We start from the raw sequence: 15,130 nt of genomic DNA, 5'->3' as shown, positions 1-15,130 counted from the left end.
ATTGAGAGCTGGTTGCAAAACCTAGCGATCAGGACTTAAATCATAACCTTAAACGGCAGAGGGCGTGTTAAGGTCACCTTCATGCTCGTGAAGAAACTTGGCTTGCCTCCTGGGTTGAGGGACGCAGGGCAGGGTCTTCATCCTTCCGATAGAAGCCCATGTCCCCAGCATGCTGATAGTCCCCTTCCCATGCGCTCTAAGGACTGGGCTCAGGAGACTCTCGTGTTAAAATTTACTGTTTTCTTGCCCTTCTGGTGATTTCCAGGATGACATGACTGACTCCCTGAGAGATTACACCAACCTCCCCGAGGCGGCACCTTTGCTCACCATTCTGGACATGTCAGCCCGGGCCAAGTACGTGATGGATGTAGAGGAGATCACCCCAGCCATTGTGGAGACTTTTGTGAATGACTTCCTAGCAGAAAAGCTCAAACCAGAGCCCATCTAGTGGGCTCTGGCCTCCTGAGACAGTATTTAACACAGTCTTCTCCCTTTCCTCCCCTCTGCCCTTGGACTTTTCCAGCGTGTCCTGAATCACACAACCCAAGTGTCCAACCTCTGTGGTGCCTTGTTTCTGCACTAACAACTCAGCTAGCACCCAAGGGTGCACATCCTCACGGTGGCAGCAGATCCCACCGTGTTTGGAGACGGCTTGGGATCCGTGAGGATGGCATGACCAGCTAGCACCAAGACTGCCACCTCTCCTGGCTCCTGGTGGAGGACCTTCCAGGGTCTTCTGCAGAGAGAGCAAGTGAGGACAATGGATTGAGGCCCTACTCTGACTCTGGGATCAGTACACACAACCCTAAGCCAGAGGGAACTCTCCCGTGACACCCGTACCTGTGGGAGTTACAGAAGGGCCATGGCCTCAGCAGACATCAGCTGAGAGCTGTCGGCGACTGCTTTGTAAGGACATAATCTTTCTTGGTCTAAGGGAAAACCAGCGCATCAGTGGGTTCTTGGGCGGGGGATCTCCAAATCTATAAGGAAACTGTGGGTGTTTGTTTTGGTGGGAAAATGAATAGCCAAGCTAACAGTTCATAGAACGCTTACTGTGTGATTAGTTACTTCATCTTATCTTTCTCCCTTACTCTTGGCCATCCCCAGGTTTCTACCCATACAAAAACCTCCCACTGTCCTGGAATTTTAGTAATGAATTCTCCCCTTGGACACCTTCCCAAGACTCAACCCTGAGTCCCCACACAAGTGTTGCCTAGCTGCTGGGGGCTTCTCTGTGGGCCAGTTCTATGCCAGAGGCACCTGCAGTCTCGAGTTCCGTTTTCTTTTCAAACTGGATCCAAAAGGCGATGAGCCTGTAAAATGGGCTGTGCTTCAGAGAGCAGGGAGGGCACTGGGCATGACAACCGGAGTTGGCCCTGACCTCCTTTGCTTGGCCCACGTAGCTGAACTGACAATGGAAACACCAGCCATGCTCTTAGGGTCTGGGCTTTGGTTTAGGGATTCCCAGGACTTAAATCTGTCACAGTCTGGTGTCAGGGACTTCAAAGCATCTGGGCCTCACCCTCAGTTCCACCCAACACTTTACAAGCCCAAACCATTTATTTTGCAAAGCCCAGTTGTCCCCTCAAGCCCCCAACAAGCTATCGACACTGCTGCTCCTTGCTGAATCGGGTTGTTGGCTTGTAGTTCAGAGGAACAAAATTAGTTGGTAATCACTCTATTGGGTGTTGCCAGCCTGAAGTGCAATCACCTAGAAAGAAATAAAACAGAAAAAGCAGGCCTCTCGGACCTCACCCTTTGCTTGGGTCTTCCTGTCCTCAGTGATGAGTCCTTTTCCCTTTAGTGCTCTATTTGGGATGGGGAGGGAAGAGTGTTCTAGGACCTCCAAGAATCTAACTGAGACTGGGAACAGAGTTTGGTTGTAGGGGACACAAGGCCCTGAGTTCAAAACACACACACAAACACACGCACGCACGCAGGCGCATAGCACACAGCACACATGGCCATCTATTTCTCTTGGTTTTCAGGAGGTAGGAAGCTCATTAGAGGCTCAGTCCTTAGACTGAAGACCTTGTGAATTTTGCAATGACCTTGTTTACTGGGAAGCTGAGCACTGTCGCCTCCACAAGGAGACATTAGAATCACCATGACCTCACTTCAAAGAGTAGGGCAAGGAATGGGATATCCAAGCCTAGCTGTCCTAGGGTTAGGGACTATTTTGTCAGTGTCCCTGAGAGGGGGAAAAAGGACCAAGATGAACTCCCTCCCTTGAAAAATGACTAGGTTTCTGTCTGTGCCCTGTGTGTGATTGCTTTGAAGGAAAGGATGGTGTCCCTCTTGGCAGCTAGCTACCTTGGAGCGGTGTGGCGGGGAGCCAGTCCAGAGGTGCAGGATTGGATCCATGTCATATCTCAGTGGCCTGCCCTGGGCTGACTCTCCTGTCAGATGGATGCACCTTTTAGAGTGGATGTGTGGGTTAGTCAGGACCCTGTCCAGCTGCTACAGTTGGAAAACGTGCCTCGGAAGGGTCTTTCCTACGAACCAGCGAACAATCCCTAAAGGTTACTGCAGCAGACCAAGTGGGTGGTGTGCTAGCTCCCACCAAGCAGCTCCAAGATACCGTCCAATTCTCCTCGCTAATTGGAAACAGGCTAAAACGCCAGCTGTGACATATCCACAGGCTTCCGGCAGCAGCATGGGAAACACCGTGCCCTGCAGATCGACGTGGGAAGGTAGCTATAAAAATGCCACTGTAGAATCCCCAGGTTTGTGTTCAAAATGACCTCCAGACCCCATTCCCACAATAGAGATGCACTTCTTTAAATTTTTTGAGACCAAGTCTTACTCTGCAGCCTAGGCTAGCCTAGAAAGCCACTGCGTAGCTGGCCTCAAATTCCTGCTTCAGGCTCCTAAGTATTGGGACTAGAGGCATAAGCTACAAGCTACAGTGCCCAGCAAGATAAGATTTTTTTTCCACCGGCCTCCACACAAAAGATCAAAGGATAGTCTGGAATCCTACACTAGGGAGGGAGGAAGGAGGGTCATAGGTTCAAAGCCAGCCTGGGCTTCATGGCAACACTGTCTCAAAATATCAAAAGTAATAAAGCCATACAAGGAAACGGACATCTGTTGGGCTAATGATGGAAATGGGCAGATGGGAGCAGCTTCCTATCAGAGTCAGGTGGTTGCTGCTCTGTCCTGCCCACCATGTGTTCTTAAAACCAATGGCCTTCACTCACTCCAGCATACGGAGCCAGCACTGCTTTTTTGGCAAGCTTCAAGTGGTAATTTCCCACCAGACTTTGTTTTATCCTGTTGCCTAATTAAAGACACTAAAAAGCTGTTCCCCCTCCTGCTCCCATGCTTATGGCAGCAAACTGAATCCAGCAAGGAGACAGAGGAATATGGCTTGGGCACAGGTCTGTGGGACTTGCAATGGTATTTTTAAAGGGAGCAAGGAGAGAACATGGGCACGTGTGGACACGCATGTCAAAACGCTGCACGCAGAGTTAACAGAAAGTGGTGTAAGCTAGCATCTGGTGCCACATACTGAAGTGGTCACATTTTGAACAGAGACATTTCTTCTGCTAGCCTGGGCAAACCTGTGCCTGCTTCATAGCATCAGAACACCAATGAGGTGCAAAAGCCAGGGTGGCGAGGTTCTGCAGAGGTTCAAGAGTGTCCTCTCCACACCCACTGTCTTGTACAGCCCATAGCTGACCTGAGAGCCCTGATGCCACCAAGACCTTACAAAGTTTGTCCCACAATGGTTATAAAAGGGGTTACTTCATCTACATCCCTTGTTGACAATGCCTCCGAGCAGGCTGCCTAGGGGACTTCCTAGGGGACCACTGTTCACTGTGATTCCATCATTTTTTAAAAAGACTTATTTATTTATGTACATGAGTACACTGTCTTCAGACACCCCAGAAGAGGGATCAGATCCCATTACAGATGGTTGTGAGCCACCATGAGTGTGCTGGGAATTGAACTGGAAGAGCAGTCAGTGCTCTCAACTGCTAGGTCACCTCTCCAGCCTGTGACTGCTGGGCCTATGAGCATATGTGGCAAACTTTCCAGGCACAGAAGGCTGTATATGGAATTATATAGTGGTTCTGCTCTGTGGCTGCGAACTCTGCTGCAGGGGAATCAAAACATAAGGGTGTTCTCCACGTACCTTATGGTGAAAAGAGGAAGTGTCTTGGTTTCATTCCTGTTGCTCTGAGAAAACACTGTGACCAAGCAACTTACTGGAGAGTTCATTTTACAATTCACAGTTCCAGGGTGCAGTCCACCAGAGCCAGAAGTCACTCCTACAACACAGGATCCCATGCTGCTGCCCACAGTGGGCAGGGCTTCACACCTTAACTAAGTAAGCAAGATAATTCCTCGCAGACTACCCACAGGCCAACTCATCTAGACAGTCCTCTGTTGAGATTCCTTTCCCAGGGATCCTAGAGAGCATGAAGCTGACAATTAAAACCAACCACTGCTGTGTGGGTCACGCCTGTAGTGTTTTGGGGTGCTTCCCGCGCCAGGGAATGCATTAGTCCATGTGTGTAGAACTCCTGAAGAATACTTGAGATTTCCTACAACTCTGAGAAGCCATGCTGCCCAGAGTAGGCTTCAGTGGCCTCAGGGCTGGGCTCTGGACGCTCAGACCTCAAACAACAATGATATGGACTAGAGCTAAGAATATACATAGTCTGCCTCAGCTACTCTGGGGTATCAGTGTGTGCCTCCCTCCTCATCCCCATGAGAGGCCAGGAGAGCGACCCCTGCTGCAGTTCTTGCTTCCTCCCAGCTTTTGTTCCCACTCATCAAGCAGCAGCACTGGTGATGGGTCACCCCAACTCTGAGGTTCCCCAATATAATGACACAGCTGGGAACCACTCTACAAAGCGGAGGAAGTGCAGGGCCAATCCCCACAGCACCGGGCGCCGAGCACCGAGGGTGCCCTCTGGGAGCTGAAATTGGACCTCAGCTGTGGCCCCAGCTGCTCAGATGTGACTCAGCTCTGTTTCGAAACAGTTCATCGGCTAATTTGGCTCCTAGTTTATTTTGTTTGTGTATTTGCTCCCTCCTGGAAATAAAGACCATGTTGTAGTTAAAAGCAGTATATTTCTCGAAAGTAAAACAAGATGAGCCCAAGTGGCAAAAATGTCACTGAGCGGCTGGGGAGGCAGCTGGGTAAGTAGGAGCCCCAGGGCCTAAAGCACAACCCATGTTCAGAGAATCCTAGCAGATACAGCTGCTAGAACTTCGTGTGGCCTGGGTGGCAGAGACATCAGAAGTTGCTGTAAGCCCTTTGAGCAAGCGGTAGAAGATGTCAGGTAGTATTTGGCCCCACGTGTCTAAGTGACCAGGATTCTCACCAGTTAACAGCTGGCTGAGGTAAAGGACCAAGCGTGCCCTGAAGCACTGAGGAGAGCTATGTGCATAAGCACCCTGGGGCAGGGACACATTGGGACATCGGTGTTCTCCCAGAGGCTGGACATGGAAACTGTGTTAGTGTCCATAAAATTCTCTTGAATTTCACATTCTGATTTCCACTGAGCTGAGGTACACTCCAAGTTTGCAGTGCCCCTTGGCAGAGGGAGCTAGGATTCCATTTGAACAACTTAAACCCAGGGCAAGCCCCAGTTCTCTAGTGTAACCATTTCTGAGGTGAGGCCTGCCACCTTGTGGCCAAAGCCACTGCTACAGCTGGGCTCCCTGCAAAGCCAACCAGGAGCCTTGGCCAGGTTCTCCCAGAGCTTCCCCTCCAGCCATTGGAGGTCCATAACATGGACTGCTCGGTTTATTCCTGTTTCCTGGGGAAATGGTGGTCAAACATTCATTGTTCTCAAAGGTGAAAATTCATGATAGCAATTTTCCATTTTTCGCTCAGCAAGAGCATAGCCACCAGCGCTCCCCTGTAGTCAGTCACTTAAAGGACAACTTGCGCACCCCCAACCCCCAGGTTAAATTCTAATACTGGCTATAAAGCATCTGACCAGTACACCCGCTTCACCCAAGATGGCAGAGGGGCCTTACACTGCACCAGGCCAGAGCAGTGTCACTGCACAGCCATTCTTCTGGAGGATGTAGGATGTCCTATCATTGATTTTCATTTTGTAACACAATGCAGGAGACAGAGACCAGGACAGTGGCTTTACACTGGCGAGATAAGCATGCCTCCTTGTGGTGCCTTCTGTTTCTTTAGCACTTTCTGAGGTGTGGAAGGAGAGACTAACTGTCAGCAGGCTCAGTGCTGTGGTGTGAATTCTCTCCAGCTGCCTTCTAGACCCGGCCTGCTGTGACAATCATTATAGTCCCCCTCGGCTCACACAGTGTTCTAGCCTTTGGGGGCAACAGTAAAGAGAAAGTTTTGGGCTGAGCACACGCCTTTAATCCCAGCAGAAGCAGGTGGATCTCTGAGTCCTAACCCAGCCTGGTCTACAGAGCAAGTTCCAGAACAGCCAAGACTACATAAAGAAACCCCATCTCGGGACTGGGGATTTAGCTCAGTGGTAGAGCGCTTACCTAGGAAGCACAAGGCCCTGGGTTCGGTCCCCAGCTCCGAAAAAAAAGAACCAAAAAAAAAAAAAAGAAACCCCATCTCTGTCTGTCTGTCTTTCACACACATTACCACCCCCCACCCCCCGCACCCCAAAGAAAAGCCTTTGGGCTCTTCTGGCTTTTTTAAAGCTGACTAGAGACTGAGAATCTCAAGAATCTGTGGACTACCCACATCAAACCTTTGTGCAGTATCCTGGGCAGGCGAGCCAGTGGTCATCCTGAGAGGACACAGCCAACGAAACAGAAAACTACCAGTACTCTCTCCTAAAGCACCCCAAAGCCATGCCATCTCGTACATGAACTGCTGGCTCAATTGGTTCTCCCAAGAGTCTTACTAGAACTGAAGGAACAGAAAGGGAAGGAGTTGGTGCTGTGGTTTCCGTTGCACATGCAACAACCTGTTCAGCCTCCCCAGGATAAGCAGTCGGAGGAATCCTAAAGGAACCCAGTCATTGGAGCCGCTGTGCTTGAGGATATAGTACAACTACTTTCCTTGGAACCTCAACTCTAAACCAATTGTTTGTGGTTGCAGAAGTAGTGTTTAGAATGGATTCCAAATCCCAGCAGTCCCACTCCTTCCCATGCTCACTCAGCAGGTGCAACTACCTGCTTTGGTCTTCTCCAACCTCACTGTGTTCTGAGGGGTTAATGGTCCCTGGGGAATATGATTACAGCCTCAGCACTCTGACCTTGCAAGATCTTTACCTCACAACACCCAGTGTTGCTTTCTGATTTAAAAATGAAATGTTCCTTTTTTATTTTTAATTACATGTACATGAGTGCGTCTGTGTTTGTGCACATCTGAGTATACACATCTGAGGAGGCCAGGAGATTACTTGGAGACAAAGTTAAAGGTGGTTGTGATCCATTGAATAGATCGCTGGAAATTAAACTGGGGTCCTCTGAACTATCAGTTAGATGCCCTTACCTGCTGAGCCATTTCTGCGGCCACTTACAGCCTCATCATCCTCGTTATTACTGTGTAGAGGTCAGAGGGAGACTCTGTGGGTCTGTTTTCTCCTTCCACCTTTATATGGGTTCCAGGGGTTGAACTCAGGTCACCACACTTGGACAGCAAGTACCTTTACTCCCTGGGCCATCTTGCTGTCCCCCTAAATCATAGCATTTAATAGTGTCACAAGACCCACAACTAGTAGCGAGGAGCTGGTGAGCAAGCTGACACCTCCAGCACAGGCTATGTTGCAAAGTAGACTCAGGGTCTGGCCTTTACTCATACAGAATCCTCGCAAAGATGCCTGGAAAGCCAGGCATGCTGGTGCACACCTTTAGTCCCGGCACTCTGGAGGCAGAGGCAGGTGGGTCTCTACGGACAAGGCCACCCTGGTACATATAGTGAGTTCCAGACTGTCCAGGGCTATAGCGTGAGACCCAGTCTTAAAGCAAACAAACAGCACTGCAGAGGGGCTGTGCTAAGAAGGCATGATACCACCTGATGAACGGCTTCTGTTGGTCCACCGCAAAGGGGGAAAATACACATCAGCTGCCTGTAGAACTGAAGGCCTGAACACACCAGCCCAGAGATGCTGCAGAGAAGACCAAAGAACAGCTGGTTGCTGGACGCCATGCCCTGCAGCCCTCAGCTTCTCAGGAGACACTAAGGTGCTGGGAATGTGGCTCTGGCAGAATGCTTATGAGGTACACACAATCTCAAAAACAGTGGAGAAGGGAGGTCGTAGGGAGAATTTTGATGGGGCTGTAGAGCTGGCTCAGTGGTTAAGAGCACCTGCTACTCTTCCAGAGGACACAAGTTTGGTCTCTAACACTCACATAGTAGTTCATGACCGTCCCTAAGTCTAGTTCCAGGGTATATGACACCTCTATTGACCTCCACCACGTACCAGGCACCCTTGTGGTGTAGCGTACATACAGCAGTCAAACACTCATATAAGTAAAACAAAAAAGAATCTTCACCTTTGTTGTTTAATAAGGAACAACAGAAACTCCTCTATTTTTCACAGCATCACAAAATGATGGCAATGCCTACCTCCTGGCTCCTGAGTTGTCACCTTGGCCAGCCTCCTAGCAGCAGTCCAGTAGAGCAGGGGTTGGAGGCACCCTTGCCCTCCCACTGAGGATTCCTGCAGCAATCCTTCAATGGCAACAACTGTCCCTGCTCAAGTCTCCCATCTTTATCCTCAGCTGCCTTTTCCCTTCAAAGAGCAGGATGCTCGCAGCCATGGCTGAATTCAGACTGTCCACACCAGGTACAACAGGGATCAGCAGTCTCTTGCCACCAGTACTCTCGGCCAATTGCAGGGACTCCAGGCTTACCCCATGCGTCTCTCCGCCTATCACCAGAGCTGCTGGTGCTTCAGTCCAGTCCAGATCATAACTCTGGACCTCAAGTTTGGGAAGCCAGTCTTTTCTGGCTTTAGTGTCTAGGTCCACTTCATTCTTATGGAACTTTAAGAATCGGCGATCACATGCCCAGTCACGGTCACCGGTTTTATTAGACATCTGAACCTGGGCATAGAGGCCACAGTTGTCTGCCACATAGACTCGGGTGTCAGGGGGCAAGTGATTGGGCACTGTCTCCCATTCCACATTGTTCACAATGGGCACCTGGAAATGTGCCCCCATGCCTGCCCGGAGCACTTTAGGTTCCCAGGCATCCACACAGCCTAAAAGACAAAGGATACAATTGAGACTTTACAAACCTTCCTAGACCACAAAAGGAATGATGAAGTAAATCCCTTGAATTCTAACCAAGACATAACCCAGCAGTTTTTCCATTACAGTCTTCTCCGCTGCTGGGACCAAGAACCTCCCATCTGATGACACTGACCAGCAAAGGGTCTGGAAGACTGATTGCTGCTAGTGCTAAGATAGATTTTGTTAATTGCATCTGTACACAGGGGCCAGGCATTGCAGAGGATGTAACAGAGATTAAAATGCCACCATGGATCTGCAGGAATGCAGGTTATCAACTGTGGTACTGGAAGAACATTGAATCAGATGACCGCAGTATCAACAGTAACTGATGTAAAGGAAGCACGAGCAGGAAAACACTAAACATCTAAGAGACTGTGACACTGAGCTGGCTCCTAAGGGACGAGAGGATCTTGCTGGAGAGAGGCCCAGGTAGAGGACAAAGGAGAGTGAGCAAGCATTGCCTGCTGTGCGACAGGTGGGATGACGCAGGAGGCCAAAGCAGGCAACGGCCAACATAACAGAGTGAGTACTAAGCTGAGGTGCATAGATTTATCAAGAATATTCACTGGAGGACTTAAGCAAACCAATGACCAAATCTGACTTTTTTAGAAAGACCAATTTGATTTGAGTGTCCATCTGGACTAGAACAGTCTCCCTACACTAACGAAGGGCAAACCAAGCAAGAAGTTCATGCAGCAATCTGGGAGGAAGCAGGAGCCCAACTAGTTAGTCCTCTGTCCCTGCCAAGGCCTTCCTTCATGCTGTAGTGAGAAGGCTAGAGGTACCCACTCTGACATAGTCACATCTAGACCTTAGGGCCCCTGTGCATTGGCTGCCCAGCAGATACTGACTTGTCCATATGCCTACTCTCACCACAGGCAAGTAGGAGGAAGGCATTTCACCACGAGTATCACAGGGCTACCTTATGACAAGTCATTTTAAAGCTTAGGGTGGTATCTGTCAGACCGACAGAGATTGTACTAATGCCCAGACACCCCACCTATAGGCTTTCCTAAGCACTGCAGGGAACCAGAGATGGGAGCGGGCTTTGGCCGAGATGAAGGAAAGGAATAGATGGGTCTAGATCTGTGTCAGCAGATGTCTAGTCTCACTCCTTCAGCTAGAGAGGAGTAAGGAGATGAGAGCTCCTTCTGCCACATGCATACCAACTGTCCTACTCTTTCCTGACCTCTTTCACACCAGCCAGTGGGAACAAGTGAAAACTACACGTCCTCGGTGATGTGAACACATTTCCAAAACTACACTGCCATCAAAGCACTCAACAATGGAAGGGTGGGGTACTGAAAATGGAGCCCCAGAAACTAGGTCTCACACTGTCATTCCAGTACTTGGACAGAGTGTATCAGGAAAGAGTTGAATGGAGCAATTTAGGCAAGTCTCAGCAATTGTTCCACTATTAGTTTTTATTTAATAGTAGCTTACGTGTCTCTGATGAGTGACATGCTCCCTCCCCTCCGCTCCCAGGGTGTAAAAGGCATTCTAGACATGTCTCAACTGCTTGCCAGGTACGTTTAGAACCAAGCCTATTAATCCCCTTCTGTGCGAAAAAGCTCAAATATAATAAGGCTAATTTGTGTATCGCTGTGTAACTACATTTCCCTGAGGCTAAGAAAAATGTACCAGAACACATAATCACTCTGGTGACAGCTTTCCTTCCATGGGATTCAGAACTCAGGGGTTTAGGAAGGACTCATATACTCAACACTTTGAGAACTCAAGATAAACAAGGATCTTAAACCAAGTCTTAACTTTGGCATGTAAATAATTAGTGTATATCCATAAAATCTCATAAAATGGGAACCTATTTCTTCCCTTTATTGACCTGAAATTCCAAAACAGCTTTTAAATAATTTTAAAACACAAGCAATAGTTACTGAACGCTTCTTTGCGACATTTCAAGTAATCTTGAAAAAAAAAACAAAGACCAACCATGAGGAAGATTCTTCTTATTCCCACTTTAAAGACGAGATATTTGACATTTAACATGTTGTTTATGGATATGCAGTTACCCAACCCGGGGCAGATCAGAGAGTCAGACCCTGCATATCTGTCTAGAACCCTAACTCATTTGAAAACAGCCAATGAAGCCACTGAGGAGGAAGTGCTTTTCCAAGGCTAGAGAAGAGTGTACACTGCTCTTATAGAGGCCTTACAAACTGGGGGGGCTGACTCCCAGAACCCACAGTGGGCAGCTCACAACTGCCTGGAACTACAGTTCTGGGGCATCCTGAATCTGACCTCTGTAGACACCTGCACTTGTGTGTGCACACATAGACATACACATGTACACATAATTAAAAATGAAATTAACCTTATTTCATTTAAAAAGAGGTATTCTTACCTTTGGTGAGTAAGACTTTACTGCAGCCTGCTCCAGCTGCAGATCTCAGGATTGTCCCCAGGTTCCCAGGGTCACGGAGATTGTCACAAATCAACAGTAAGGGCAGTGAATGGTGAAGCTGAGTCTCTGGATACGTCATCTTAACAGGGTCAGGTTTGGCAAAAATCCCTAGGGAAACAACACAGAAGATTCACTAGTCTGGACTGTGCATGGGAATGGCTTGACTTTTTTGTTTATTTATCATTCTTTATGTATTCACAAGTACCTAATGAAAACAGGAGTATATTATGGCTACAAAACTTCAAACAACAAAAATTCTACCACTACTAACCCCATCTGCTTCCAACCCTTCTCTCTGAACTCTGTTCACCCAACTATATCTGCATACTTATCAGTGCTTGTCAACACTGTCAAAGCCATTGTGGGTGTGGTGGCAAGTGGCTGGAAGCAGGAGAACTGAGAGTTTAAGGTCATCCTGATCTACATAACATGGTCACACACAAATCCACCAGGGTTTGGGGTATTCTCAGTGGTACAGCACTTGCCTAGCATACAGACAGCTTTGGGTTTTAACACTTCTGAAAGCAATAAAGACAGGACCTGAAAGCAAATGAAAGACATATAGGAGCTACAGAGCTGCCTCAGCAGTTAAGTTGACTGCAGCTCTTGAGGACCTCAGTTCAATTCCCAGCACCCACACTGTGGCTCTCAAGTCCAGCCTCAGGAGATCTGACACCCTCTTAGGCATCAGCCACACACATGGTGCACGTATATGCAGGCAAAGCACTCACATGCAACATTTTAGATTGTAAATCTAGCATCTATATAACCTATATCTATAAGCGAATTTTTAAAAAGCTCATTTTGTGACCTGCTTATCTCACTCAACATGTCTTTACAAGTTTGATGTCAGTATATTTGCAGCTACTATATATTTCTAAGCGTTGTAATATAATGTGCCAGAGTTTAGCTCTTTCCAGTCTTTTGTTTGTTTGTTTGGTTGGTTGGTTGGTTTGGCTTTTTCGAGACAGTTTCACTGTATGTAGCCTTGGCTATTCTGTAACTTTTTCTATAAACCAGGCTGACCTCAAACCCACAGAGATACGCTTGCCTCTGCCTTCTAAGTGCTAGGATTAAAGGCGTGCACCACCACTGCCCAGTCCTTTCCAGTTTTGTAATTGACAGTTAAAGATTTAAAAGTTTACCCATTACAAACAAACAAACAAAAAGAAACAAAACAATGCTACACTAAGTGTCCACAGCAGACTCTGTAGATGTCTGAATACTTCTCTGGGCCAAATTCCTGCAAGTGAAATGGACGAACCGTGTTCATATACTCTTAATGTTAACAAATGCCATGGGACTGCCCTCCTCGGAGGCTCTCCAGCCATGTCTAGAATGATAAATATCTGCCTCCGAGCTCAAAGCCTAATTATCAGGGGACATGTTTACTTTCAGTTTTTACCACTCTGATAGGAAAAATGGCATTCCCTTATTTCCCTTTGTACTTCCCCAGTACTAGGGAGATGGACATCTTTGCATTCACCTGACTACTTGTGACCCCTTTACATATCTGTCTTTGCTTCTGCTTTCCTTTCACCAAACTGTCTTGATGCTACAGCCTTTCTCCATTTTCCTGGGTTTTTGTTTTACTTAATGTGTAGGCTTAACCTAAATATTTAAACAATAGCCATATAGCTCTCCTTCACTACTTGTCTTAAAATTGAAAAAATACCCCCAGGAAACAAAGTCATCAAAATTCTCAACAGCCTTGCCTAGAAATACTACACTGAAGACATTGTCTGCAAGGGTTCATACTGAAGGAGTTATGGGGTAGTGAGGAACGCGTCATTTGTAAGGTCTCTTGCTGAGGGTCAGAATCTCGGCAAGTTTGAATGAGCACAGTAACACTTACCTCGTGACCCTTCTATCCTCAATCTAATCCAATACACACAAATCGGCTGGGGTGCTTGGGAAAAGTGAAAACACAAAGTGGCGTCCTTAATGAAAAATCCTCTCACTTAATAATCTCTACAAAACATCCTAAAGCACAGTTTTCAGGGCAGTATCTAGGGGGAAAGAGAGGAACTAGAAAGGCAGCTAAACGTGAACTTGTACCTGCTGCCATGCCTGAGATGGATGCCCGGGACTCACATAGCGGAGAGGGAAAACTGATTCTCACAGAGTGTCTTCTGACCCATGCATGGTTACACACAAAATAAGTAAAGCTTTGTTCTGAGAAAGGGTTTCACTATTTGCTCTGGCTGTCCTGGAAGGCACTATGTAGACCAGGCTGGTCTCAAACTCACAGAGATCTGCCTGCCTCTGCCTTCCGAATCCTGGAATTTTAAAGGTTTGCATTACTCCTGGCTTATATAAACAAACAAACAAATGAAACAACAACAAAAAACTGGGCCTGGGTTTGTTTTGTTTTGTTTTCCATGTTTCCTTCTCAGCAGTAAGAAGTACAAGCAGGAACGTGAGTAGTTATCCTCAGCTACATACAGAGTTTTAAGCCTGCCTGAACTACAATTGTCAAAAACAAGCAAAAGCCCCACAATTAAATATGAATGAGAAACTGAATCAGTTGCCAGTAAAAAAAAATACTATTAACCCGAGAAGTCCTATTTCATTTTAGACACTAGTCAATAACAATTTAAACTTGATTCAAATAAAATCTGTTACCTTAAGACAAGTATGAACAAGAAAGTCTAGGATACTACACTTGTATGAAACAGAAATTCTAGATATCGATACATCGTGTATCACTGACCCATTATTCCTTGTGGCGTTACCAGGTCCGACCAATCCTTGATATCCTCAAATTTCACCTTAATGAGGCTGACACCTTTCAGCTTATCTACTGGCAACTCCTTGATGTACTCCAGTCGGCTAAAAAAGAACATTTTTGGCACAGCTCCAGCCTTGAGAGCATCTGCAATCAGCCTGCGACCTTCCAGTAGGATCTTCCCTTGCTTTTCCCGAAAAGGCCTGGACTTAACTATTGTCATCACACTGCTGTGGGTGCAAACAGAGAGGGGATGGTTATCAACATTCTTGTCATGTAGGGATACATGTATTTCTAACAGACACGCAGAGCTTGGCGGAAACACAAGCCTCAAAGAAGGCATTTATTTTACACTGTAGAAACAGTAAGAATCAGAAGCTCCACAGTGAGGCAAGAAGGCTTACGGGAAGAGATGACAAGTCTAAAGAACACATCACCTTAGCCTCCTGTCCCCGGGACAGGCCTTATCGTAGCGAAGCCCTGCCTCTTCCCAGGTGTGAGGGGTCTGGGATGGGGATGTCTCAAGAGGTGGTTTCTGTTGCTGTCCCTGGGAACTGGCCTCAGGGACCGCCTTGCGGGGCTGCTTATCAGGAGCACGCTTCCGTTCCTCCACCTGTCCCGAGGGAAACAACACTCTCACCGGGCTTCGCCGCAGCGCCCGGACCCAGCGCCGAGCGTCGAGGTCCCGAGTCTGGACCACCCGCAGCAATGGTCCCAGGGAATACCACATGCCCTTCGCCGGCGCTGCCATCTTTGCTCTGGAGGTATCATCGGAGTGCGCGGTC

At 47.7% G+C, this 15,130-nt stretch overlaps 2 protein-coding genes across 9 annotated transcripts in view; one reads left to right on the top strand and one right to left on the bottom strand.

Annotated features, from left to right (window-relative positions):
* The window catches only part of Nxn (nucleoredoxin), a 141,379-nt gene extending 139,640 nt beyond the window's left edge, over nucleotides 1-1,739 (top strand). Inside the window, 1 exon segment of the mRNA NM_001399571.1 lies at nucleotides 266-1,739. Within this exon segment, the coding sequence (NP_001386500.1) occupies nucleotides 266-448 (183 nt within the window). The 3' untranslated portion in view covers nucleotides 449-1,739.
* The window catches only part of Mrm3 (mitochondrial rRNA methyltransferase 3), a 29,545-nt gene extending 14,421 nt beyond the window's left edge, over nucleotides 1-15,124 (bottom strand). For 2 of the 8 annotated variants that reach the window (XM_087572946.1, XM_087572947.1), the window contains exons 1-4: nucleotides 14,783-15,124; nucleotides 14,331-14,575; nucleotides 11,558-11,725; nucleotides 4,139-4,274 (exon numbers count right to left, since the gene is read on the bottom strand). In XM_087572946.1, the coding sequence (XP_087429072.1) occupies nucleotides 4,139-4,274; nucleotides 11,558-11,725; nucleotides 14,331-14,575; nucleotides 14,783-15,096 (863 nt within the window). In that variant the 5' untranslated portion in view covers nucleotides 15,097-15,124. 8 annotated transcript variants of the gene reach the window in all.
* Nucleotides 15,125-15,130: the final 6 nt, after the last annotated feature.

This window comes from Rattus norvegicus, chromosome 10, assembly GCF_021556685.1.
Source record: "Rattus norvegicus strain SHRSP/BbbUtx chromosome 10, alternate assembly SHRSP_T2T, whole genome shotgun sequence".
Taxonomy (NCBI): domain Eukaryota; kingdom Metazoa; phylum Chordata; class Mammalia; order Rodentia; family Muridae; genus Rattus; species Rattus norvegicus.
The sequence above is the reverse complement of the archived record's forward strand: the minus strand, read 5'-3'. Positions and strand labels throughout refer to the sequence as shown.